Source organism: Lactuca saligna, chromosome 7 (assembly GCF_052625555.1).
Source record: "Lactuca saligna cultivar CGN05327 chromosome 7, ASM5262555v1, whole genome shotgun sequence".
Taxonomy (NCBI): Eukaryota; Viridiplantae; Streptophyta; class Magnoliopsida; order Asterales; family Asteraceae; genus Lactuca; species Lactuca saligna.
In genome coordinates, this window is record NC_136423.1 from 38,469,598 (window position 1) to 38,486,813 (window position 17,216).

General features: G+C 34.2%; 1 protein-coding gene across 1 annotated transcript; it reads right to left on the reverse strand.

Moving 5' to 3' along the window:
• Positions 1–1,316: 1,316 nt before the first annotated feature.
• On the reverse strand, positions 1,317–1,889 carry PSBX (photosystem II subunit X). Its single transcript, XM_078964200.1, has one exon. The coding sequence runs from the start codon at positions 1,789–1,791 to the stop codon at positions 1,435–1,437; it is 357 nt and encodes a 118-aa protein (XP_078820326.1). The 5' UTR covers positions 1,792–1,889; the 3' UTR covers positions 1,317–1,434.
• Between the last annotated feature and the right edge of the window lie 15,327 nt (positions 1,890–17,216).

A 17,216-nucleotide genomic window follows, 5' to 3' on the forward strand; every position in this document is an offset into this window, starting at 1 on the left:
TAGATTTTTAAGCCGAACTTTTATATCTCGATAGCCGCATAAATACTTAATTACACATTAAGAAATAGCCTAATGCAACTTTTAAGTGATATTTGTGTCATATATTGAACAACCGAGTAATTAATTTTTTGACTAACAGTTTAATATCATATATTGAAGAATAGTTTTAGATAGTATTTATTAAACTAAGGATATAATTGTGAAATATTCCAAGATAGTAGAACTCGCCGGTTACAATTGTAAAAGCTATATATATTTTTTTATACGACCGAACATGCTACTAGTATATTTTTTTACTATTTTACTTGTATATCTCTTTCATTCACATTGTGAACCTTGTAGGTTTTCATTCACAACGGCCAATGAGGGAGATCTTAAAGGCCATCAGATTCAAGTGGTTAGTGGAAGTTGCTTCGAAGACTTGGTCTCCTTTGTTGCTAATAATCATTGATAGTTTCTTGCATCCAAATATGACCTCATTTCCCAAAATATGACCTCATTTCCCTTGATGCATGTACGTTTTCCTACATTGGAGCTAGTCCATATGTAAACTTTGTTAGTTGATTATGAAAATCCAGAAAATTGCTCCAATTCTTGTGGTTATCTCGAACTAGCCTTATCATGAAGCCATATATATATGCGTGAGACATGACTCCATGGGTTAAGAAAACTTTTATAACAAAGATGTCCATGTCCATCTTAGAATTGGTAACTTACGCAAGAATATGAACCCATTAAGCTCTATTTCGGGAGGGGTTGAACCTATGTCGTATAACACATTTGGGTAAAAGACAGATGTTTATGGGTATACAGCTCATATTAATCACAAAATTTCTAGCCATTGACAGCCAAAAACTGTTATTGGTGTGATTTCGAAAAGTCTAGTGAGAACATTAGTGTTCGCACTGATGTTTACCGTTTACACCAAACCTGTGATGCTGTGTCTAAGTTCATGCCCATAACCAAAACTAGTGTTACGCTAAACCTAACATACCCTAATCTTAAGTGCCCCAAAAAATATCATAAATTTGATAATAATATAAGTACATGTTTCAATTTCCACAACACACAAACTAATAACAGCTAACTAGCTTCCTACTAACAGAACGAGAAAATGATTAATTGGTTTAGAAAGCAATGTAACATGGCTGTCATTCGGAGATTAGAACAACACCATATAAAATAAGAAATATAAAACGTAAAGAATGTTCTTTTAGAAATCTTTTAATCCTTTTCAATAATTACTCACTAATCTAATCAAGTAAATGATTGATAAAGATTACTACTTTTTATGCATAGACTGGCCAAGAAAAGGATTAAGATTAATAAGTTTTTTTTATAAAGAAGATACACATAATACACAGAGAAATCACGAGAAGAGAAATACACCAATCACAAAAATAAAATTTTCAAAAGGATAACACAAACATTAGCTCAGCCACGCTTCACAGGATCAAAATTGGAAACACCAATCACAGCTCCCAAAATGGCAACAAGCACGGCACCACCAGCTCCAATGCTGAGCAAGAAGTTATTCAGCGACGGAGTAACACCAGACGCCGCCTCTGCTACATCAGGAACCACCATCGACGCCGTTAGAGCTGCGGCGGTCAAAGCCGTCACTGCCTTCTCCTTCAAAGAGCTCTGAACCACCAATCGTTTGGATGGTGCAGCCACTATCTTAGACGAAGAAACCTTGAGTGTCAATGGGTTAAAGAAGGCGTTCGATAGTGGGAGAGTAGTCTTGTGGGTCAATGGCATAGCTATGGAAACTGCAGATGTAGAGGCCATTGATGCTTCTTCTTTTTTTGCTTCTGTGTGTCGATCGATGAAAAAAGAATGATGGGTGAGTTAAAGGAAGGTTGAGAGGTGAGAAATGGAGATGAAGGGTATTTGTGATCTCCATATCTTGGAGTCCGATGTGGCTGCTTTTCCACTTGGTTTTGGTGGATAACCTTATCCTTCCATCCATCCATGCAACCTCATTATTTTTAAATCAAAATTCAATTAATTTGTAAAATCAATGTTTATGTGCAGTGTATTTTGTATAGGTTTTCATTTTAGTAACAATAAAGGGTGTAATTTTGGTTTTTACTTAAAACTAGGATTTGCTCGTCGCCTTTTGCAATGACTACAATTTGTTTTGTAAGGTAAATTTTGACAATTTTATTGATAAAAGCTAACTACTTTTATATGTGATCGAACTCATACGTAGGAAACATACATAAAAATAAGCATGAAAATGTATACAAAATTTTCATTGAAACGCAAAGAAGTTCGAATTTATACCGATATGTACATAAAAATAAGTAATAAATATTATTATTTTTGAAGTTAACGAACAAAAATTCAAATAATCAAAATTGTATTATATGTGACCCGAATCATAAGTAGGAAATATACAAAAAAATAAACACGGAAATGTAAAAAAATTACATCGAAAGATAGACAAACTCAAATTTATACAAACAAACATGGTTGTTATGTAATATCCTGTTTCGGATCGTTATGTGATTTAAGGCTCGTGGGCCGTAATTTGGGTATGAGAAGGTTTTGAGGCTTTAAGAAGAAAGGTTTAGATCCTTTTGGATGTGGGTAAGGTAGGTTGTGTGATTAAAGAGTTCGGTTTGCGCTTTAGAGCCCAAGGGTACAGGTAATGGCGTTGGTTCGGTACTTTCATGAATTTTGGATCTAGGTTCGAGTGGGTTTTAGGAAAAATAAAGTTGATAGAAGTGTAGGATTCTCTTTACCTTTTCGTGGATATAAGGATCGTCGGAAACAGATTTATAACGAAGAAGTTATGGCATTCGGAAGTTTGGTGGTTTTAGGGTTCAGTCGAGTACGTGGGGCGTACACAAAGGGTACATCGGGTATACTAGTGAAGTGAGCAGTATGCGTAGCATACCTTGGCGTACGTTGGACGTACTGAACAGGATGGTCGCGGGTGCTCTTTGGAGTACGTTGGGTGTACTCTAATCAAATGCAAACCATATTTTAGGGTCGTGGACCCTATTTAAGCTCCTTATCTCATAACCTAACCCTAATATCTTCAGCCTCCATCCCTCTAAACCCTAGAAATCGACCCTTAGCCTCTATTTGAGTGATTCTTGAGCTTTTTGGTGATTTAGTTGGGTTTTGGTGCTTATTGTGGAAGAAGGAGTTTCTTGAGGAAGCATTGCTTGGCTTGGATCTTGTGGATCCAAGCCCTAATCATATAGATCTAGCTACAGAAAGTATAAAGTTTGAATCTTGGTGGCTTTCTCATGTGGATCTAGTTGGGTTATGACTTGTTATGTTTGGCCCTTGAAGAACACGAAACTTGGTGATCAAGCTATTGTTGGAGTAAAGCTTCTAGATCCAAATCTTTCATCAACTTTGCAAGCTACTAGAGGTATAAAGTATCTATCTTAGTGAATCATGTGTTTGACCTAGCTAGTATTGGATTTTATGTACTTTTTGTCCCAAAGCTTTGGTCTTTATGAGTATGGTTACTCTAGACCATTTGAGTTTTCCTTTTTGATGTTTTTGAGTGTTCTAAGTCATAAAAATGTGATCTTAATCCATTCCTTCCATCCATGCATAGGATTATGAAGTTTGAGTTTCTGTGTTAAAAGGTAGGGTTTGGGTTTGAGCATATTTAGCCATAACAAGGCATAAAGTTGGGAACTTTATGTTATAAAATGCCTTCTTGGACCAGATTTGAGTGTTGAGTGAAAAGACTTAAGGAGTTAAGGACTAAATGTGAGTTATTGGCCTTTTTATGGAGTTAGAGTGCTTAAAATCATGTTTGGGCCCCTTTGAGCCATGCTAAGGCTTAAAGCCTTCGACTTTATGGATTAATTCATTATTATGGGATTATTTTGAGGTGTTGGACACTGGACTTAATGGAATAAGTCATTAGAACAAGAATTGGAATTTCACCGAGAACGCCACGCATAATCACTAGGAACGCAGCGCGTTCCGGCCTGAGTCCCCGTGAAGCGATCCGACGGCCAACGTCGTGCGTTCCGCCCATGAACGTCGTGCGTTCGTCTGATCAGTGGAGTTATGGGCTTGGACTTGTTTTGAGGTTGGGTTTTGCCGTTTTGGGCCATGTTGGATTGCCCTGTTGGGCCTAGGGAGTTAGTAAGTTGGGCCTTATTTGGTCTAGTTTGGGTTTGGGCCTTCGAGGGCATGTTTAGATTGGGCCTTGTGCTTTGGGTATAACCCTGAATGTTATCTGAGAATGATCTTGTTTGGCTCAGTGTGTGGAGTCGTTGTGCAATGGACACGAGGGTAGGATTTGTTATCCATCGACTAAGGTGAGTCTTCTTACTAAACTTACCCGTGTAATAATTTATGTGTGACGGGATGGTCTTATTCGTGTTACTGACCGAAGGATCTTACTTGTATTATTAACCGAGGGGTCTTATTTGCTTATGTTGAGATCTCGATATTGACAACCTGTGCATAAAAAACAACTTTTTTTAATTAACGAACAATAATTGTAAATTAGCGTCGAAACATTAATCATTTTGAATTTATACCGACACATACATTAAAACATTAGTTTTTTTTTTTTTAAGTTTACGAATGTAACTTATTAAGAAAATCAAATTAAATATATATTAGAGGGGGATAAACACGAAAGTTTAGAAAATAAAATTTAAAGTGGGTGCGGTGAAAGTAACTTTTTAAAAAACAAAGGGATGGAAATATCATTTTCTAAAGTACTTTAAAAAGTATATGGTGAAAATGTCACTTTAGGGATATAAAAAATATTATTTTACAAAGTATTTTAACAAGCACCAAAGCTAATTGGTTTTGTAAATTAAATTTTAATGATTGTATTTATAAATGGTAGGCATCGTTGCCACATTTGACGGTTGTTAGAAAGCTAAAAGTAACAAAAGATAAAAAATAGGTTACATGGAAGAAAAAAAAAAAAACAAAGTTCAAGAATGCAAATAACAAAGGAAAACAAAGAGGTAAATATAGAAATACAAAAGTTGTGAGAGTTTGAAAAAAAATGTTCTAAATAATGTAAGACATGACTTGTCGGCAATATCAAAACTCTAACTTTTTTGAGTCTTGGCCAACCACGTCTTTTGTAAGGCATGACTAATAGCGAATTTCGTGTATATATATATATATATATATATATATATATATATATATATATATATATATATATTCTACTTTATTTATTTTTATACACTTATATTACTTAAGACAAAATTTTGTTAAAATTTGGTGATAAGTTGAAGTCACGATTCACCATGACGAGTTTTTTAAAACTTTGATTTGAAATAACAAGGCAAATTAGTTTTTATTTTTTATTATCTTTAACCATTCAATATCATTATTTTGTTACTATTTATCATTTAAAAATCTTCTAACAATTTATTTATCAACATTACGTGATACATATAATCTCATACTAGGTTAAAATTCGTGGAAACTACGGGTATAGAAGAAAAAAACTATTGATAATTTAAAATGGTAATGAAAAAACGAAGATTTATAAAAATTATTAAGTTTAGAAGTTTGTGTATACGTTCGTAAGGATTACTATTTTCTTTTTGAATTACACAAACAAAAAAAACAACATAAATAACGATGCAAGATTGCAAGTACAATTTTGCTATGTGTAATTTGCAGAAATATTTTCAATTGAAAATGATATCACAATTAAAGACATAGCAAAACAACAAATAAAATAAAACTTAACAATAAAGTAATTAACAATTGAATTAGAAAATATATACGGGGATGTTCAAAGAACATTGAACATATTTGATATTGTTTATTTGATATGAAAGATAATCAAATTAATAAACAATAAAATGTATTCATTCAATAGATGAATGGAAAAAGGAAGTGTATTACATTACATATGTCATAACAATAAAGAAAACACTGAGAAATCATTTGCGACACAAGTTCGTGCAAAAATCGATCGTGAATACTTTCAAAACTAAATCCGATTGTTAACCTATCCCAATAACATTCACATTTCCATTTTGATTACAAGAAAGAGGGAATAAACGAAGAAAGTGCCGACAACTAAAGTTTGAACTATAATTGGTGATGAAAACATCAAAAAATGGGATTCGACATGTTAAATGTATAAATCTTTCTTACATTAGTCACTCATACATTTAATTTGGTTGGTGAGAGCAAAAATCCAACAAATATTTAATTTTTCTTCGTTATAATCAAAGACATTATAAATTATGATTGATGATTACCTATTTGAAGACCAAAACTTGTTCAACTAAAAGAAGAGAGGTTTGTTGCAATGGGAAGATGAAGCAATTGAGAAGAATCTGAGGGACGAAGTCAAGTTTATACAAAGAGAATGAATACTCTATTGAGAAAATTATATTGTGAACTTCAATGGGTTTAAAATTTTGATAACTTTTTATAAAAGTATGATTATGTTTTTTGTCAAAGACAATTCATTCAAAAATTTATGTTTTTTTTACAGGTGTCATCCAATTAAAAATCCATCAAACCAAAAGAGGTAACATAGTGAAATAAATATGATAATTTGACATTATAATAAACAAATAAACGAATAAACGAATGCACATTGCTATTTTTTGCATTAATACAAAGATACTTAAATTTCATTAAATTCAAAATATGATACTATAATAAAAAGGGAATGAGTTTACTTAATGGCAGTAGGTACTCCTCCTTCAACCAATGAACAAACGAATACAGTCAAAACATTGATTTGAATGATAAACCTTGTAGCAACCTAGACAACTTTAATGAATGATTCCCCAGAGTACCTTTATCCCTAATAATGATAATTAACCAAAAATCTTCAAACAGTAATAAAGAAAATGGGATTTAATCAACGTGAATAAACCAGATAATCAAGATTATGAAGCCAATCAATTAGCTTCAGTATGGATCAAGTGAGATTTAATAAATATGAATAACCTGACAATCAAGATTATCTAACCAATCAAAATATCTTTGTTTTCCTATGTTCCTAAAATCAAATGCTAACAACACATTAGAAAAAAAATATTTTCTGCTACCATCACTTGTATGCACACCAATATCAAAATATAAATCACAACAAATCACAATGCAAATTATATTTTTCTGTCTTTTGGTTGAACAGTATAAAAGTAGCAGCACACATTGAATAATTAAATAAATATATGGACTAAGTCGTTTTTTATGTTTTAATCCATGAGCTACATGATAAGTTTTACCGGGCATTCAACCATAACAAAGCACTAATCTATAACAAACAAAATACAAAAAAAATCTCATCCTCAAAATAAATCCTAAAACATGAAATAAATTATTCTCTCACTCTTAGCTACAATTATGCATATAATATAATTTATTATCACTGAATTTTCTTTCTATAAATTTCACTTTGGATTCAGACACATGGCCATAGAGTAAGGATAATACCTCAACAATGGACTCATTTCCCAATTCATTAAGATCCACAAATTCGCTCCTAGAAAATATAAAAAATAAATTCTCATCCTCAAAATCAATCCTTGAAAGATACAGAAAAACAACTACATTATGAGATTGAATACATTTTGATTAAAGATGAAAAGTAATAACCTATTAACAGATAAACAATCTTTGAAAACATGTATGAATTGCTTAGGCAGCTTGAAGTGACTTAGTTTGCCTTCGAATTGTCAAGCATTTCACCTGCATGAAACACCATCTTTAGTTTAGATTACACAAGAATATAGGAAGTTAAGAGCATTTTACTGTTGACATGTGAGCACTTTCCACAAAAAAATTGGACTTATTGATGAAATAGTATAAGTTCGTGCTACCCTTCTTAATAAGCGTAAAAGTTAAAAAGAAATTAACTAAAACCTTATTACCTTCGAACAACCATGGTGATTTTTCCAACATCCTCACCATGTTGCATTATCTTCTGATCCGAGCCTGCATATATTACTCAAAATCAGGAGCAACAGTTGAATACCACTGGATCAACCATGTAATCATTATCTCATAATACTCATTTGATAGTTTTAACTGTAAAAACTCTGACTTTTCTCTCAAACATTTCATCAAACAGATTATGCGCATCAGAGAAACATGCAAGAGAACTTACAATACCAGGGAAAGGGTCACTAAAAACGAATGAGTACACATTATTTTAACTGATGGTGGTGTGGGAAGATAAAAGACGCTCCGATATTCTTTCAGATAAAGGCTTCGATACATTGTAGGTTGTGGTGGTGGCGGTAGTCTCCTTTAAAGTGATTTAGCCCAGGGAAACTGCATGTCGTTTTAAATATAAACATATCTCCAAGATTTGGGGATTTGATGTATTTTAAAATTTGAAGCACTGATATGGTTTCCAAAACTATTGGAGAAATTGTAGAAGAAACGGCTGAACAATAGAATGTTTCCAAATTTCTTGCTATTTTTTTTTGGAAACTATCGATTTGAAACTGCTGAAAAGAAGGAGTATATGTTTGACTCTAATGGCAAATGTAGAATTTCACTAAGAAATTTTGAGCGGGAAAATTAGATTGGGGAGGGGCTTAGCTATTACCACTTGGTAATAGAAGTACTTATTTATTAGGATTAGGATTGTTCATAACATTTTATCTTTTTTCTAAGTAATCTAAGTTGTTAAATATATAAAATGAAAATCAAATACCAATTATTAAAAATACATAGATGTTATTATATTGTTTTTAACATTTTTATTTTTATAACTATATTATTGATAAAATATCACAAATATCAAATATGGCATATATGCTTAGAGAAGGAGCTTCTTTACCCTCATATTTTTTGGTTATAAATAGTCTATAACTATTAAATTTAATACATATTAGATCTAAAAATATAAAATTTGGATCCTCCCTTGTTTTTTTAATTTTAATACATATTACACTTTTGCGTTCAGAATCAAAAGTTCAAGCTCTGCGCATAGTGGAAAATTACAATTTGTGATAGTTTATAAAATATTTCAAATATATAAGGATAAATGTTTGATTATTAATTAATTAATTTGTTTGTTTATTTTTGATAAATACTTTAAAGAAGATTAAGATAGTTTTCTATTGATGCCATAGAAAATGTAATCTCTTTAAGAAGATTATTGTATATTATCTTTAACCAGTCAAAATAACTAAAAAGAAATATAGAAAACGTTTGTAGCAATTAATCCTGATCTAAATTTGGTTTGACGTATGCTAAAACATTGTGTATGTTTTGTCGAGCTTTTAAATTTGATATGTTTTCAATTTCCCAATTCTTGTTTTGATTATGCTCGAACAAATTTAAATCCATTATTATATATTCTTGGTATAATTTAATTATTCTTTAACATCAAACAAATTCGTCTAAATATAAAGCTATTGGGTATGAACAACATGTTAAAGGCATATTATTATACCCAAAATTTGTCAACTCATATGTCATGTTATCTTTACCACCATTTGATTTATATAGGAAATAACGTGCAATTTTATTATACATATTAAGGGAGAAAGAGAGAGAGAGAGAATTGCTTTTGACGGTTCTCTTTGGGTGCTCACAGTGGCACCGGCAACTCTATTTTTTCTTTACACAGTGTAAAATTTTCGATGTTTTTTTCTACTTACCGGTAACACCTACTACGGACCAATAACACCTACTACCAAATCATGCATGCGTCCCTGTTTGATTGGTTAATTATCACTTTACTTCCTGTGAACATGATAACATTTGTTAACATAACACCAAATAACATGAGAGAGGGGATATACAAAGCGTTATAACGCCGTTTTTTGATTGCCACGTCTGAAAAATGCGGAAGCAAGTTGCTCGCTCCTAGCATTTTAAATTTTAGATAAACGCTACAAAGAAGTAGAGATGACAAAAAAATATGTACCCGATGGAAACCCGAACCCGAGTTGACCGGATAAATACCTGAATTGACCCATATATATAATCAACATTTTTGACTTATTTCCTCTTAGATAATTTTTTTATTTTAAAAATTAACTTGTCACAATCGAATATATATATATATATATATATATATATATATATATATATATATATATATATATATATATATATATATATATATATATAATTTATGTCAATTTTAAATAAATAATGATGGATAACTTAAACATTTAGATTATAAAACTGGTAATTTTTTTAAAATAAAACGTGAATGGATCGATTTCGATTGTGACAAGTTAATTTGTAAAATAAAAAAATTATCTACAGGAAATAAGTCAAAAATGTTGATTGTTAAAGATATTATATTTTATATTCAATATATATATATATATATATATATATATATATATATATATATATATATATATATATATATATATATATATATATATATATAGGGTAAAATTAATATACCTAACAACCTTATATAAGCTTAGGTACCTAACCACATTATACTTCGTTGTTTTGCATTATTTTTTCATTGCAATCGTCTAAGGTTCTTAAAGTTCAACCCTTAATTTGATTTAATTCCAAGATTTTCAGACATTCACCATTATATTCCTCCTACACCATTTGATTTGTAACGGTAGTATATGAAGCCCACCGGGGGGTCTCCGATAGAAAGACGTCATTTGAAGGAAGATAACGGTGAAAGTCCAAAGATTTTGGAAGCAATGAAGTTATAAGGTTGAATTTTAAGAACTTTGGGTGATTACAATGCAAATATAATACAAAATTACGTAATATTTTGTGGTTATGTACCTAAGCTTATATAAGGTTGTTAGTTATATTCACTTTACCCATATATATATATATATATATATATATATATATATATATATATATATATATATATATAGGATATAGATCCGGTAAGAAATTTTTTTTGGTGGGAAGGTAAGAAGTTTTTTTTCTACATATTTTTTTGAAGAACAAAATAAATGAATCACTAGATGATTCATTTGTAAGATGATTCACAAGAAAAAATTCCCAAAAAACATCTTTATGATTCATTTTTAAGTAAATTAAGAAAAAATTCATTTTTATGATAATTTTAGTGAATAACAACAAAATCATTGTATAAATGAATCATCAAGATGTTTTTTTGAGAATTTTTTCTTGTGAATCATCTTACAAATGAATCATCTAATGATTCATTTTGTTTGTTCGCGAAAAAAATATGTAGAAAAAAAACTTCTTACCTTCCTACCAAAAAATTTCTTCTTATTTGATCTTGACTATATATATATATATATATATATATATATATATATATATATATATATATATATATATATATATATATATATATATATATATATATATATATATATATATATATAAAAGTTATGTCAGTTTTAAATAAATAAGGATGGATAACTTAAACATTTAGATTATAAAACTAGCAATTTTTTAAAATAAAACGTGAATGGATCGATTTCGATTGTGACAAGTTAATTTGTAAAATAAAAAAATTATCTAAAAGGAAATAAGTCAAAAATGTTGATTGTTAAAGATATTGTATTTTATATTCACTACAACTAATATATGATTAGTATGTGATATATCTAAATGTGTAAGAAGAATAAAGTTATTTCACTTTTCACGTTTATTATTACGTAGAAATAGAAATAATTGAGGTTTGTAATTTGAAAGTAAATAAAACATTCTACTTTTTAATGTCTAGAAACAATAAAGTAAAAATCATGCTTAAAGAAATATAATAAAAGTAGTAATTGATGGAGATCGGGCGAAAAAATTCATATTTCAAAGCTTCTATTTATCTATTACAATAAAGATCATATATTTCAACTTATTCGTTTTAAATTCTAAAACTTTTCAATTTATCTCTCAATTATTACACATAGAAATTACTAGGTTATAACCTTTGAAAATCACGATCAATATATTTTAACTTTTTATATATATATAAAAAAATGTCAAAAAAAAACCCAAGATATTATCGATTTTAACTAATTATGCATTAATTTGTTAAGCAAAATAAAAATAATAATGTTATTAGGATATGATTGTGTATTTTCAAATTTTGAATTGAATTGAATTTGTTATATAAAAAAAAAGAAATAATAAAAATCATAGAAAAATGTCATGTGTATCTTCAAATTTTGAATTGAATTGAAGTAATTATGAATTAATTGAGTTCAGGTTCTATGGAAAACAAAAAATCATATTAAAAAAAAAAAAAAAAAAAAAAAAAACACCTAAGAAGGAGAGATTATATGTCAAATTCTCCAAGTGTGAGTTTTAGTTGCGCGATGTGCATTTTCTTGGGCACCTTATCAATCAGGACGAGATTTTAGTCGACCCCGCCAAAGTGGAGGCCGTGATGTGGTGAGAGGTCCCAAAGTCTCCATTTGAGATTTGGAGCCTCCTGGGATTGGCAGGTTATTATCGGAGATTTATTCAAGATTTCTCCAAGATAGTCTGGCCTCTGACCCGGTTGACAAGGAAACTCGCGGTCTTTCATTAGGGGGCAGAGCAGCAGACTGCATTCGAGACTCTAAGACAGAGATTGTGCGAGGCGCCAATCTTAGCCCTGCGAGAGGGTATAGATGATTTTGTGGTATATTGTGATGCATCTATATTGGGTTTGGATGCAATATTGATGCCAAGGAGGCATGTTATCGCCTACGCTTCGAGGCAACTGAAGCCTCATGAGGTGAACTATCCGACGCGTGATTTGGAGTTGGGGGCTTTTGTTTTCTCCCTCAAGATTTGGCATCATTATCTTTATGGGGTTCGATGTACCATTTACACGAACCATAAAAGTCTGATGTATCTTATGGATCAGCCCAATCTGAACATGAGACAGCGTCCATGGCTAGATGTGGTGAACGATTATGATTGTGAGATCCTTTACCACCCGGGGAAGGCCAATGTTGTGGCCGATACGCTTAGCCGTAGGGCAGTCCCGATCAGAGATGTTTGCCTAAGGATAATGGTAGTGCCTCCACTGTTGGAGTAGATCCGCGAGGTGCAAGTCGAGGGCTTGAAGGATGAGCGTTGGAAGTGCGAGCGGATCATAGGTCAGGTGGCCTTGTTTGACTATGATAGTCGCAGATTGTTGAACCTGCATGAGAGGATCTGGGTACCATACCGGGGCGGGGTACGACAAATTTTGATGAGGTTAACAAGTCCAGGTTCTCCATCCATCCGGGGGCGACGAAGATGTATAGAGATCTTCGACCCAACTACTGGTGGCCCTGCATGAAGCGGGACGTCGATTGGTATGTTGAGAGGTGCTTGACCTACAAAAAGGTCAAGGCCGAGCACCAGAGGCCTCACTGCAAGACGCAGCCGTTGGACATCCCCATGTGGAAATGGGAAGATATTACTATGGATTTCATCACAGACTTTTCGGGGAGTGGATTCGATTTGGGTCATCGTGGATCGGTTGACCAAGAGTGCCCATTTCATACCGATCCAGGAGAGCATCTCGGCAGAGAAGTGCGACACGGAGTGCCAGTCTCAGTGATTTCGGACCGAGACGTGCGGTTTACTTCCAGATTCTGGAAGAAGCTTCACGACGAGTTGGGTACTCGTCTGCACTTCAGCACTGCTTTTCACCCGCAGACGGATGGTCAGAGTGAGCGGACCATCCAAACTCTGGAGGATATGTTGCGGGCGTGTTTTCTAGACTTCGGAGGTAGTTGGGATACTTACCTTCCTTTGGCAGAGTTCTCCTATAATAACAACTATCACGCGAGTATCGACCGTCCTCCCTTCGAGATGTTGTATAGGAGGAATTGCATGACTAAGATACGTTGGGGTGAGGTTGGCCGCTGGGTCATGGGGAGTACCGAAGTGGTACTCAAAACTACAAAGAGGATCCAGCAGGTTCGGATCAGACTTCAGACTGCTAAGAGTCGGCAGAAAAGTTATGTTGACAAGCGACGATCGCACCTGGAGTTCCAGGTCGGGGATATGGTGCTCCTAGAGATCTCACCTTGGAAAGGTGTCATTCGGTTCAGGAAGGGCGGCAAGTTGGGCCCCAGGTACAATGGACTTTCAGGGTTATAGGCCGGGTGGGCAGTGTGACATATCGATTGGACCTGCCAGCCGAACTTTGTCAGATTCACAGTAGTTTTCACGTCTCCTAGTTACGAAAGTGTCTGGTGGACGACTCGACAGTGGTGCCTTTGGAGGATATTCAGGGGGATGACAGCCTGAACTACACTGAACATCCAGTGGAGATCTTTGATTGGAAGATAAAGGACTTGAGGAACAAGAGGGTAAAGTTGGTGAAGGTGCAATGGCAGCACAGCAAGGGTTCGGAATGGACATGGGAGCCAGAGGATGAAATAAGGGATCACTACCCCAAGTTATTTCCAGCGGCAACAACGAACTTCGAGGACAGAGTCTAATTCAAGTGGGGGGTAGATTGTAACATTCATTATTTTTCCAGGGATTATAATTATTTACCTTAATTAATTTAGGGGTTGGTTGTTTGGTTTTTGACTTCGGGCCCTTATGGGTGCGCTGAGGAACCTCGTACGTGGGGCGTACATAGCCATGTACGCTCAGCGTACTCAGGAAAAGGAAACGCGAAAGCCATGCACGTACGCCCAGCGTACCAGGAGTACGCCCAATGTATGTGTGCAGACCTCTAAACCCTAAATTTAGAGTTTGTTCCTTATATAAAGAACATAACTCCTGTTTGTCCAGCCTCTCTTCACTCTTAGCCAGCCAGCACGAAAACCCTAGCTCCCTTTGTGTGCCTTTGTGTTCTAGAAGCCATTTGAAAGTGTTTGTGTGTTGTTTTAGTGAGAAAAAAAAGAAAGGAACTTGAAAAAGAAGCAAGGATACACCAAGAGCTTGTAGATCCGGAGGACTGACACCATTTCTGATTCCTTTGAGGTATCGAGTTCCATACTTGACCATTGTATGCTTAGATTTGTTTATTTGGGGTTTTCATGTCCTTTTTGACCCCAATGTTGAGGGTGCTTGAGTATTGTTGGTTCCAGAGCATAAGAGTTGTCCTTTTGGACTCTTAGAAGCACCTAGGGTCATAAAAATTGGATCTTGGTGGTTAAGCCAAAACCATGCAAGTGTTAGATGGTCTTAAAGCTTGTGTAATGGACCAAAATCATGTTTTGACCCCAGGCATGCATGAAAGCACATAAAGTTCATAACTTTATGGCTTAGGAGGTTTTAGAGGACCTGGATCTACATTTTGGATGTAAAGACGTAATGGATTAATTCATAAGTGAATTCCCAAGGAAACTGGGTTGTACGCTAAGAGTACACCCTGGTACCTGTGCGTATTGGGGCGATTACCATTTACGGTCCGTTAGTGTTTCCGGCCAGTCTCCGTTTGCGGTCAAGAGTACGTTGGGCATATGTGCCAGGTACGCCGCGTGTACGCATGCAGATTGAATAAAATGGACTTTTGGGCCTTAAGGATATGGGCCTAGGCTTTGGGCCCCACGACCCACTGTGAAGTAAAATTTTGGGACTTAGAAATCTGGAACTAGAAGCATTGGACCCTTTGGAATTATTGCATTTGAACTTGGAACTTTTGGGTCCATTTAGGAGATAAAGCCCAATTCAGGCATTGGGTAATTAGTGGGCTTTGAGAGGTATTTAGTGGGCCATTGTAGGGCTAGGATTAATAAGCTAGAATTGGGACTCCCAGATGTCCTAATTAGACCAAGGGGTATAATTGTCATTTTACCCTGAATAATGTTATAGACTCTGATTGAGTGTTAATGTGTCTATGATAGTCAGGATTCATCAGAGCAGCTGTTAGAGATTTCTTCCGCGAGATTCGACATGCAGTTTTATGAGGTGGGTTACCTTCCAGTAGAAATGGGTCTAAGGCCACAATGTCGGCCCATCATCAGGAGTTTCTTGATAGATGATTGTCTTTGTGATAATTATCTAGGTTGCTATTATCTGTTATGTTTTATGTACTAGCATGATATGGCATTATGTGATAGTGGTAGTAGGGGGAATAGTCCCCGACTATTGGTCGATAGGGAAATGGGGTAGCCTAGTACCCAGCTATGCAAGACATTATGTTTATGTTATGTGATGTTATTATGTGGTAGTATAGGGGTGAAATAGTCCCCATAACCGGTTGAGATACACCGGAGGGTAGGTCGGGCACCCATATATGCCTGACAGGGTAGGTCAGGCACCCAGATATGCCTGACAGGATAGGTCGAGCACCTAAATATGTCTGATAGGGTTGGTCGGGCACCCAGATATGCATGACAAGGTAGGTCGGGCACCCATATATGCCTAACAGTATCTGATTTGTATAGTATGTGGTATGATGGCGGAGCTCACTAAGCTTCGTGCTTACAGTTTTCAGTTTTGTTTCAGGTACATCTTCAACGAAGGGGAAAGAGTCGGCGTGGTAGCTGCACATCAGATTTCCGCACTATGTGATTCATGGGATTGTACACTGATTTTATTACTGTTGATTTTTGATTCTGAGACATGTTCATGATGGTTTATGGATTGATATGATATCGACAATGTTTTTTGTAAACCATTTTATAAACTATTTAATTAAAAACGAAATTTTTGGACTCGAAATTTGGGATGTTACAATATTGTTGTGTGTAATTTAATGAGTAGGTACAAGCAAGCATTTGGATCGAAGTTTATTTGTTCCTTTTACCCCATGTGGATGAAAGCGATATATGTGGGCCCATCGATGATTTGGTGATGACACCCCTAAGTGTTTGGCAAAGTCTGGACTGATTTGATTTGTTTAATTAGTCGGTCGTCATAAATCAGAAATCTGCACTACTAGAAAAACAGCCTTTTACGACGCTCATTGCGCGTCGTAAAGGGCTCAGACGACGCGCAAATGCACGTCAATGAAGGCCCTATCATAAAGAGAGACGACGTGCTTTTGCGTGTCGTCTATAGACGACGCGCATTTACGACGCTCATTTATGACGTGCAATTACGACGCGCGTTTACGACACGCAATGCGTATCAAGGAAGGCCCTGTCATAAAGGAAGACAACACGCATTCGCGTGTTGTAACCTTACGACGCGCATGTTAATGACACGCAATGCATATCAAGAAAGCCCCTATCAAGAAAGGTCATGTCATAAATGAAGATGACACACATTTTTGCGTATCATAATTTTAAATGTTTAAAAAAATATTATTTATAGATTTACTAATTTTCAAATTAAATTTGGATTCAATGTCTCATAATAAAAAATAAAATATCATATACAAAAAAAATACAATCCATTACATAAAGTTTAATTTCATATAA

Bases quoted from the DNA above. Each gene is read 5' to 3' on its own strand.
- PSBX (XM_078964200.1), bottom strand. From the start codon at position 1,791: ATGGCCTCTACATCTGCAGTTTCCATAGCTATGCCATTGACCCACAAG.